Here is an 11,170-nt window from a genome sequence, read left to right as displayed (position 1 = left end):
CTCAGGCGGTGGGTTCAAAGCCGGTTCCTAAAACAGCCAGTCCGCTCACCCAGGTGCTTCCCCCCACTCAATCACGGCAGGTGAGCTGCTGTCTGCAGAGAGCAGCAGAAAGAGAAACCAGGAAAGGGAAGGTTGTCAGGTAACTCGATTCCCCAAAGGTAACAAGGGGAAAAGCCCAACCCAGCCATTTGCTCCCTCGCAGACAAACCCAGGTACTTCTCCTTTGCAATTTAATGAAGGGAAAAAGCCCTCAACACACCCATTTCATGCAAACAAGAACTGCAGGATCTCGGCAGGGGGGGACCCCTCTGCATTAACCTTTGCAATACCTTAGGTACTTTTATGAGTATGACTTATTCAATTATGGTAATGTAACTCGAGAAGCAAACACCGCCGATCGTTGGTTTTGCAGGAACTAGATTTGCAGAGTCGAGTCCCAGAGAAACGGTTACATCAAAAGGTCATCGGCCAAACCTTTAACCGACACGTTGCCTGCAAATTATTTTCTACCCTTTTCAGTAAGATCTTGTGCCCAAATTATTAAGAGTTTTTAGTGCATGCATTTTTCAGGCCTCCTGGGGCTGAACTGGAGCCACGGCCCAGCCCCAGAAGCCATTACGATGCCAAGGAAGTCAAGCCAGCAGAATGCTTTATTGTTTAAACTAACGGGTTGGAACAAGGATGATAGCAGTACAAGAAAGCGTGCCGTAAAGTTAAGCAAACAGAATGAACAACAGACTGAGGTTTGCCAGGATAAAACACATCCTTCCTTCCAGGAAGCGTTGGCAACCCAGATCACAACAGCCAGAATCTGTTATGATCTGGATCACTCGTTTCCACTCCCCCCCTCCCAAAGTTGCACGGCCACCCAAAGCTGTGCAAACCTAAAAGCCAGGGCTTTTTTTCAGCAGGAACCACAGCTCTCTTCGTCAGATGCAACTTTATTGTAGCATAAGCTTTCGAGAACCACAGCTCTCTTCATCAGAGGCAACTTTATTGTAGCATAAGCTTTCGAGAACCACAGCTCTCTTCGTCAGAGGCAACTTTATTGTAGCATAAGCTTTCGAGAACCACAGCTCTCTTCGTCAGATGCAACTTTATTGTAGCATAAGCTTTCGAGAACCACAGCTCTCTTCATCATAGGCAACTTTATTGTAGCATAAGCTTTCGAGAACCACAGCTCTCTTCGTCAGAGGCAACTTTATTGTAGCATAAGCTTTCAAGAACCACAGCTCTCTTCATCAGATGCATGCATCCGACGAAGAGAGCTGTGGTTCTCAAAAGCTTATACTTCTAAAAAGTGTGAGGCAGTGGGACCTCACAGAGGCCAAATGTAAACCCTTTTTGGATAGAACTCTCTCACCAGCAATTCTCCAAGCTGTTGGATAACTTCCCTTGCAAATACCTCTGAGGACAGAATCTTGGCCCAGCAGCCCAGATTTGCTGTTGGGGCTAACGGAGGCCTCACCAGTCTCTACATTCAGTACAATGAGATGGCCAAATGCTGAGGGGGAGATTGTATTTTACCACTTCAGGGTGCAGCAAAGGTTACATTTTTTTAGTTTCCCATCATTAGTAATTCCCTAAAAATGGAAATCTAGCCAATTGTGAAGGACTAGCCCAAGACCCTCCCTGCAAGGTGCTCAATTTCTGCATGCAGGGAGTTTTTACCCAGGGCAGCATTAAACATGCGAGCAACCCCAGCCTCCAAGCACCAAAGGAGACATGTATTTTTAAGAGTTGGATCTGGGTTCCCTGGAGCTGCACAGCAGCTGCAGGGAACGGCTGTTAACAAATAAAGGAGAGCCCAAATGGGTGCAGAATGCCACGAAGGGAAGAACAGCTCCCGCCCTATCCTGAAGCCATTTTCCTGTGCCCAAATGGCGATGGCGGGAGACATTTCCCTTTTTTTGCTGCTCCATGGGCACAGAATACTCCATACAGAGCAGCCAAACCAGGGAAATAACCCCCTCCAATGCTATTTCAGTGGGGGGAAATGGCTAGGGGGGGAGGCAGGAGCCCTTCCTTACCCCCTTCACCCCAGCAGCCGTGCTCTCCTTTATTTTTTAATAGCCATTCCCTGCAGCAGCAGACGCAGCTCTAAAACTGCATGTCTACTACGGCACAGGGTCTGAAATGCTGTGATCCATCCTGCTGCCTCAGGATGTAATTGCTTTTGCACCGAGCCCCCATAAACTGCTTAATTCATGATGGTTATCCGTGTTAGTCTGTCTGTAGCAATGGGAAAGAGCAAGAGTCCAGTAGCACCTATAAGACTAACAACATTTGTGGTAGGGTAGGAGCTTTCCTGGGGCACTGCTCACTTCTTCAGATAACTTCGTATCTGGAGTTCTTCAGTTCTTTGAATCTGAAGTTCTCACTTTTTCGTATCTGAAGAAGTGAGTTGTGACTCATGAAAGCTCATACCCTACCTCAAATGCTGTTAGTCTTATAGGGGCTACTGGACCCTTGCTCTTCTCCACTGCTTAATTCATGTATGTTAAACTCTGCTGTCTGAGTCTTCCTCGTTGCAGCAGTTCTTACCCACCAACGTGCCGAAGAACCCTCACCGACCCATGTTCCCTTATGAAACCTCAGGGACAGGCCTCAGCTGCCTGCGTTCTCGGGAAAGGCAAGAGTCCTGCAAGAACCAGACGCGGAATCCTCTGTGACGTCAGAACGTGCCCGTCAGGCCCTTTTTATTTTGTACTTTAAACTAGCCCTCTCCAGTGGAACATACCACAGAGGGGGGAAATGCCACACCGGAAAAGTTGCTCTGCCAATCAAAAGCCATGTGGAGACAGGGACAAAAACAGTTCATCTGGGCTTGGAGAAGGACCCAAGAACTCCTCCGATTTCCCCATCAGAACACTTTCCCATAATAGGATCCCATAATAGGATAGGAAGTAAGTGCCCGGTATCCTCAGCCCCCCCCCCCGACTCCTCCTAGTGCTGGAAAGAGACCCTCAAGTTCTCCAGCCTCTTCCCTTTCCTTTCCGTGGAAGAGAACCTTGGAATGCAGATTTTCAGCTTCTCCTCCTTGCTGGGAATACAAGCTTCAGTGTTTGCTCTCCCTAGCACAAGTTGCAACCGCTGTGCCACCCCGAAGATCGGAAGAGGCAATGTTGCAGGCCACCTCCTTTGCCTCCGAGGCCTACTATTCCTGTCTCTCTAGTTTGCTCTTTCTTTATGACGAATTAATTTGCAATTGCTTGCAGCTGCCCTCCCACGAATCAGCATTTCAGAGTCTCTCTCTTATGTTTCGTTCTCGTCGATGAAGGGACAAACTCGAGACTGGGCGGTATGACTTCACATCATGGAGTTCCCTTCCGTAGGTTCCCCCCTCCCAAATCCCTGTAAACATACAAAACTGGCATTTGGAGGAGACAGGCTAGCCCCCTCCACCCTGACAAGACTTTTTTCTATGCGCAGAGAAATCTGGCCCATAGAGGAGTTCCCTGCCACGCCAGCTTCTGCCAAGGCGCCCACGAAGAGTCACTTCTTCTTGCCCAGCACAATGGACGTTTTCAGCACTTTGGGGACGTGGCGGATGGTGAGCGATACCCTCGTTCCCCGGCACAACGTGTCCCCAAGCTCAGAGCTGCACATGCCCACGTTGGCCACTTTCTCCGTAATGGTGTCCTCTGTGACGGAGCGGATTCCATGCAAATAACGTATGTACATGTCTTCTTGCAAGACCAAAAGGCTGCGGGGCTTCAGGAGCAAGGAAAGGAAGTGGCGCTCCTCCTCGGACTGGGGAGTGGGCTCCTGGAGAAGGAAACAAACTCCCAGGGTTTGCATTTCAAAAATGGGAAAGACCTCTAACAGATGCATGTTGACAGAGTAGCCAGTTCCCCTGAAATGGAGCCACCTGGAAACACACCCTATAGAGGTGCAACTCAGTCATGCCGGCCTTCTCCATTCCACAGATCTGCCACTTGGAAGGCCAGTATGCTTTCCACACAGCTGTTGTTCCCAGTGACTCCTGGCACCCAAGCAACCATAATTCCCACAACAGAGAGCATAGGCGGGCAAGCACAGCAATTAGGCACTGCCTGTGTTTGTCCTTAAGGGCATGAGGTAGATATTTTGTTTTTATACACTGAATCATAGGGAAGCCTCAACAGCTAGAACGTGGGTGAGGACGCTCCACCCAAAAAGAAAGATGGGAAAGGTGAAGAAGAGGTTAACAGGCAGAGGTCTGGTAAACCGGCATGGCAGAAGTGGAACAGGATGCCTTCAGAAACAGAGAGCAAAAATAACAGGTGAATGGAACCTTCCGGTACTCTACCCTTGGGGGAGAAACCAGATCTCTGCTTCAGCGGTACTTACCAGCCTACCTACGGAGGTACAGCCAGCATCAATGCCCAAGGTTCTGGCCTCTGCAAGCTGGCAGCACACCTGGCAAGGGGCAGAGAAGGGCTGGCAAAAGAATACTCTTCCCTGTAAAGCTCACCTCTCTGTCTTCTGTTTGCTGCCCTCTGCTGACAGGATGGTAGAAATCCAGAAGGGTGTGAGAACCTAAATTGATGGTTGTGACCGTAGGGAAATAGAGCGGGCCATCCTCATGAGGCTGCAAATGAAACCGGCCTGGCATCAGACAGAGAAAGACCACAACCCATCTCTGTCCAAGCTGAGATCAGAGTGGGTGCAAGAACAGAGCTTCAAAAACCCCGACGGACCCCCACTTTCAAGGCGTGAACCCCAGGCTAAGTTACCATGATCCCCTCCCCAGGGAGGTACTCGTTCACCAAGACGTGATTCGCCAGCTTCCCTCCGAAGACGCCAAGGGAGGAGACTTTGTCAGTGTAAGCCTGAAGCCAGGGGGGCAGCTTCTCCAGAACCATCCCCTTTGGGTGGGGCAGCCCTCCTGCACAAAGCGCAGAGAAGAGACATTTCAGCATCTCTGACACTTGAAGCAAAGGTCAGAAAACGAACCCCAGAATTGTTGCTTCCCACTTTTTGAAAGACAACTAAAACTTCATAGTCCTTCAAGAAAATTGTTTTACCTCATCATAGGGGCAAGAGACCGGCAAAACGAGGGAATCAGACTCCAGACAGGAAGGCTTTGGGGGATTCCACTGACTCTTCACACAAATTTGTCAGAGTTGGGATGGTGTTAAATTATCCAATATGTTAAAATTATCCAATATGTTTATATTTTATATCCTTACTGTTTTATATTTGTATGTTTTATTTTGGCTGTACACCGCCCTGAGTCCTTCGGGAGATGGGTGGTATAAAAATTCAATCAAAAGTTAAGTTAAAGTTTAAAAAAGTGTGTGTTTGAGTGTCCTTCTAATAGTAGAACCCAAAAGGAATATTACTAGTACTTGCTACGCTCAAGCAAAGAGGGACCTACTCACCTCTGCAGTACAATTCTGAGACCTAGAGAAGCGCAGCCTTGTTTACCGAAATAAGAAGGGAGGGTCATGAAGAATGGGGCCTTTTCTGTGGTGGCACCTCACCTGTTGAACCCGCCCCCAGTAACTATACCCCTGGCGCCTGCATTATTTAGTTTTAGGAGCCAAGTTAAAACCTCCTTTTTCTATTTCTTTCCTCTCTACTTTCTCTGTTTTTCTTCTCTCTAGTTTGGCAGGTATGTGGATTGCTCTTAGGTTTTGTTTCTTGATTTCACCAGTGCTTTTTATGCTTTTACTGCAGCTGAATTTAATCTCTGTCTTATTGACAACAGCGGATTTCTTCTGCTATTTTGAAGTATTCATTTTGTTTTTTAATTGCCAATATTTTATGTTGCTTATCAGTGGTTCTACTAGTCTCAGTGATTGTGTTGGAATTGTTTTCCTCCTTAGCACACCCCCTTACAAACTTTCCAGTCATGAGGTGGCAGAGAAAGGGGAATTGAATACATTAATGCTGACGTGATCGAGTGGAGTGCAAGTGGAGTGCAAGTGAACAGGGAGGAATACACGTGTGTCTGTTCACTTGCCATTCAATTGTCATTTGTCACTTGTAGTTTGGCCCATAGGGCCAAACTACAAGTGATGAATGACACAAGTTGGACACTTGTCAGCTTCCCTCAAGTTTTGATGGGAAATGTAGGCAGCTTGGCGGAATGTTGGACAAGTGACAGTTGAAAAGTTCGTTGGACAGCAGTCGGAGAGCCAAGCTGCAAGACCAGGATTTTCCACACATTGGAAGCTGTTCTGAGGAAAAATGTGTGGCAAAATGGCTGCCCGTCTCCACCCTTCCACTCACGCCTTGTAATCTTGCAAATCTGAATAAAGAACAAAGCACAAATTGAACCTGTTGTGTCTGCTGTCTGTCTGTTTGTCTGTCTCTCATCTCTTTGGTCCACTCAACTGGTCAAGTAGGAAAGCTTGTGCCACAATAAATGTGTGGGCACAAAGAACTCACTGCTGTTCCACAGCTAGCTCACACTCTTCCTCCAGGGAGCTCAGACCGTCTGAGGAAACTCTCCTAGTCAACTAAAAAAACAGAACTGGGTCACCTGCCTTCAACATGTTGTCTAAGCCATTTTTTAAAACTCAGGGCTTCCCAACCTTTTTGAGCCTGTGGGCACCTTTGGAATTTTTGGTGTGTGTGTGTGAAGCGTGCCACCTTAAAATGGCTGCCACAAGAGGCAGAAACAAACCCAAAATGACTGCTGTTGTTGACACGGAAAATGAATGGCTCCACTCATTCACAAGGGGCCTGCCCACTTTCTGAAAAACTTGGTAGGCACCAAGAGTGGATGCCACATTGGGTAATCTTGATCTAAGTTGTGTGTGAGGAAAACAATCCCTAAATAGAAAGCTAAATGGAATCAAGCCACAATTGACCACAGAATGAAGAGCGGATTGCATCAGCTACTCATGCTATTACAGTATCAAAAAATACTAAAATCCTTCCCCCACAAACCTGTTCACATCAGGTACACAATGTCTAAGATTCACATACACACATGTCAAGGTTTACCCCAGTTCTGCAGCCGCCTCCTAGATAGCTGAATCCACTTTGGCTTGGGGGCTCCATAAACCTGGAGGTGAAAAAACACAAGGAGTTGCAGGCACTGCAAAGACTCCATGCTGCACGTCCAGTCTTCTTCCAGATCTCCACACAGATGTGCTCAGAGTCTCATAAAACATGGAATTTGGCATCTTCCCCCACGACAGGAAAACAAGATACAAACTCTTCTTACAATATTACCTTATGCAAATACTAGCAGAATTTTTTTAAACATTTTTTTATTTTGAAGAGTAGATAAATTCAGAAGGAGAGATGCCTCTGTCAACAGTCATTCATGATAATAACTAGGAATAGAACCTCCATGTCAAGAGGCAGTCTACCTCTGAGGATCAAACGATGGGAAGAAGGATATCAAAAATATTCTTAACCCGTCACAGGAAGGTGAACATTAATGCACATACCTGTTGCAAAAGATGCCCTTCTTCTGCCTCGGTGATGAAATCAGGGATATAATAGGCAGCTGGTGGAGACTGTGAACAGCGAAGAGAGAATCTTGGCATGGCAAAACCTTTGAATCGGCCCTGGCTTAATTTCCACCCCCAGCTCCATCCTCCTTTACTTTGCAGCTTCTGCCGTGGGCTACGGACTACCAGAATTTTGTAGTGTTCGATCACAGTTAAGGCTACGCACAACTGGCAAGAAAAAAATCACTCAAGCCCATGAACTGACAGTTTATTTTCCAGCATGGCATGGTAGTTAGAGCATTGAACTAGATCTCTGAGTGGCCTTGGGACAGTCAATTTATCTGCCTAACCTATCTCACATGGTGGTTGTTATAAGCATAAAATGGAGGAGAGGAGAACAGTGTTGTAAACCACTTTGGGACCTCATTGGGTAGAAAAGCAGGGTATGAACACCTTAACCTATCAATCAACTAATCAATCAGCCAACCTTTCAACTGGCTATGGCAGCTGTGCCCTTAATTCCAGCTCAATGTGCCGATAAAAGCAGGCTCTCCCTGTTTTGAGAAATTTCATCTGCTGATTTCTGTACATTCAAATACTAATAAAAACACAAGGGTAGGGCAGGCCTCATTTTATCCTAGAGAGCTGGTGATATTGTACAATGGTGGGAAGTTTGGAAGATCTACAGCAAATAATACCTGCAAATGCAAACAGAGCTTTGAAAGTACACACATATAAACTGAGGTCTCACAGACACATTGCCTACCAAAATGCCCCTTGGACAAAATTTTTGGAATAGAGATCAACGGAAGATTCAGTTACTCTTCAGGAACAGGCAGACAAATCTGAAATCAAAGGGATCTTTGGACCCATCTCGGCCCTGAAATTCTTCTGAGGGTGTGTGCAACATGCAGGGAGAGAGACGGCTTGTTAATTGTTGAGACTGGTCTTGAAAATCTTTTCAAACCAATAGCCAGGAAGGCCCACCTGTCAGGGTCATGGCCCCTGCCATAAGCCAAGCTTCATGGTCAGCCCCTGCCACACTTTAGGGACTTGATGTTAACCCTTACACTGAGGCTTGATATTCATTGACATGCTGTGTAAAATCCTGTGTGTAAAAGATCCTGTCAGCTGACACTGTTTCCTCGCTGCATGCAGGCCTGGGAAAACAGGCAGAGAAGCTTATCTGTCTATGTTGAACTTTTATTTCTTTATTTCTTTCTTTTATTTATTTATTTATTATATTTTTAACCTGCCCTCCCCACAAGAGGGCTTAGGGTGAGGCACAACATTGATTAAAATACAACATAAAAACAATACACACAGCATAAAAACAGCAATCAATAAAACCATTCCAAGACGGGCAGTCCTGCACTCCTGCCCGTCAGCATACAAAAGGGGGAGGTAGTAGCGGACAGATAGATTACTGTACCCCTTTTCGGGGCAGCCAGCAGTGGACCCTCCATAACGCCTCATAGAAGGAAGCAAGAAAAGAGCCGTTGCCATAGATACATAACCTTGAAGTTCCTGGACTTTATAAAAACATTCTCTTAGCTCACATTCCTGTAGATATCTACTGTAGCTAGATTCCTTCCCATATTCACTGTAGATAGAAGGGGGGATGGGGGTGGAATTGGGGCCGTGCTTAAATGTCTATATATGCTGGGTATTGGGAACCAGACTTTATTCCTAACAAAGAACGTTTTGGGATGCTGAGCTGAGGATCATCAATAAATCTTTAACTCATGCAGTCTTGGACTCTTGCAGAGAAGTTATTGAGATTCAACTGGGAGATCCTTACACCACCAAGAGCAAAGAACTCTTCCCCCCAAGACAGTACCTGGCCTACACGAAATGACTCCAGCGCCAGAATAGCCGTACACCTCTCTGACATCTCTGAGCCACACCAAGGTGAACCATTCAGGTTGTGTTTGAAACAACCACAAGTGTAGGAAACTCACCAGGATACGTGGGCTCCTGTTACTCCCCTGGGGAAAAAACAACAGCACATCAGACAGAGCTAGGAAGAGAATTCGGAACTACCTGGAGGAAGCCCATTCAGGCTGTCAGAAGGACAAGATATTCTGCAGGCACGTGATCCTTTTTATTCCCTTAATGGGGGGGGGCGGGGAGACCTGTGCAGACTCAAGAGGTGGGGGAATTAGAGATTCCAAGAGACTGTGCGGTCCACCTGGTACCAGGAAAACATCTAATCCATTCTTGGTTGGTATATTGTCAAAGGAAGACTGGCCATCTCCCCACCCCCCACCCCCCCGCTCCCCGGACACCCTCTTTTCTCTATCCCAATGGCTTTTGGCGCATCTTTCAACAACCTTGTTTGGCACCCAGTATTGTTTCATCCAACAAGCATTCCATTTTAAGACTCCACAAAATACAGACTTGGGGATAGCTCAAGATGGGTAGCCGTGTTACTCTGTCTGTAGCAGTAGAAAAGAGCAAGAGTCCACCAGCACTTCTAAGACTAACAAAATTTGTGGTCAGGTAGGAGGTTTTGTGAGCCAGGCTCACGAAACCTCCTACCCTACCACACATTTTGTTAGTCTTAGAAGTGCTGCTGGACTCTTGCTCTTTTCTATCGCTACAGACTTGAGGTTCTTCCATCAAGCCCTGAACATTTTTTGTCTTCATCACCCCTTCCCCCTTGTTTTGTACTGAACAACAGGCCTTCCAAAGAGCACTGCTGAATTTAAAAAAAAAAAAAAACACCACACCTGAGTTTGATTGTTCTTAATAAAATAAAATAAACCCTTTCCCAGCTGTTGCTTTGGGGATTTGCCCCTTGCCCTACCACCCTTCGTCTTAATCAGAGCTTTTTTCCTGGGAAAAGAGGTGGTGGAACTCAGTGATGGAACTCAGGACCACACAATGACATCACTTTGGGTCAGCTGGAACAAGGGGGGAGTTTTTCTAAGTTTAAATCACTCTCGGCAAAAATGGTCACATGGCCGGTGGCCCCGCCCCCTGATCTCCAGACAGAGGGGAGTTTAGATTACGCTGAGGGCAATCTAAACTCCCCTCTGTCTGGAGATCAGGGGGCGGGGCCACTGGCCATGTGACCATTTTCAAGAGGCGCCGGAATGCCGTTCCACAGCAGTCCAGCTGAAAAAAAGCCCTGGTCTTAATATTCTTTCATCCCACCCATCCTGGTCTTTTAAAGTTGCCAATTGCACATTGGGAAACTTCTGGAGATTTGGGGTCTGGAGCCCGGGGAAGGCAGAGTTTGGGGAGGGACCTCAGTGGGGTATAATGCCATAGAGTCCACCCTCCAAAGCAGCCCTTTTCTCCAAGGGAACTCTGCAGTTTGGAGGTGATGTATTTCCAGGAAATCGCCAGGCCCCCCTGGAGGTTGGCAGCCCTATTTGCATGACAATCTCCTTAGCAAGGGATCTTCTTCTTTTGTGCTTTCCTTAAAATCCTCCCCCACGCCCCGTTTTATGGCTTTTGTTACTTTGCAAAGAATCATGTTGATAGTAATGATATAGCCTGTTGAATTCCTGCCTGTCACATGAAGCGGTGAAGCAGGAGTAGAAAGGGAAGGGGTTGCCTTAAAGACCCAGGAAATCTGGTTCCCCCTTACCCCTTCAGCCCTTCCTACTAGAACCCAGGCATGCTAGCCCCCTGCACCTCCCCCAGACCAGAAACAGAACCCAGGCGTCCTGAGCTTCACCTCCCCCTCCCCTTGGTCTTTCCAGGCTCACCCACTCATTGCAACAGACAGCAGAGAACCAGGCTTCCGGGTGGCCAATTGACTGGCA

The 11,170-nt window shown here is 47.1% G+C and overlaps 1 protein-coding gene across 2 annotated transcripts; it reads right to left on the bottom strand.

Annotated features, from left to right (window-relative positions):
- Window positions 1-2,669: 2,669 nt before the first annotated feature.
- Window positions 2,670-11,170, bottom strand: ALKBH6 (alkB homolog 6). Of its 2 annotated transcripts, none has more exons than XM_054999431.1 (7): window positions 11,114-11,170; window positions 9,235-9,382; window positions 7,392-7,460; window positions 6,940-7,000; window positions 4,719-4,870; window positions 4,457-4,573; window positions 2,670-3,768 (listed from the first exon to the last, which is right to left on the bottom strand). In XM_054999431.1, the coding sequence occupies exons 2-7, from the start codon at window positions 9,286-9,288 to the stop codon at window positions 3,496-3,498; spliced, it is 726 nt and encodes a 241-aa protein (XP_054855406.1). In that variant the 5' UTR covers window positions 9,289-9,382; window positions 11,114-11,170; the 3' UTR covers window positions 2,670-3,495. The 2 variants fall into 2 exon arrangements, with proteins under 2 accessions (XP_054855406.1, XP_054855407.1); XM_054999432.1 differs by having other exon boundaries at window positions 11,118-11,127.

Source organism: Eublepharis macularius, chromosome 15, assembly GCF_028583425.1.
Source record: "Eublepharis macularius isolate TG4126 chromosome 15, MPM_Emac_v1.0, whole genome shotgun sequence".
In the NCBI taxonomy this organism is placed as follows: domain Eukaryota; kingdom Metazoa; phylum Chordata; class Lepidosauria; order Squamata; family Eublepharidae; genus Eublepharis; species Eublepharis macularius.
Note: the sequence above shows the minus strand (reverse complement) of the source record. Positions and strands in the feature narration are given on the sequence as shown.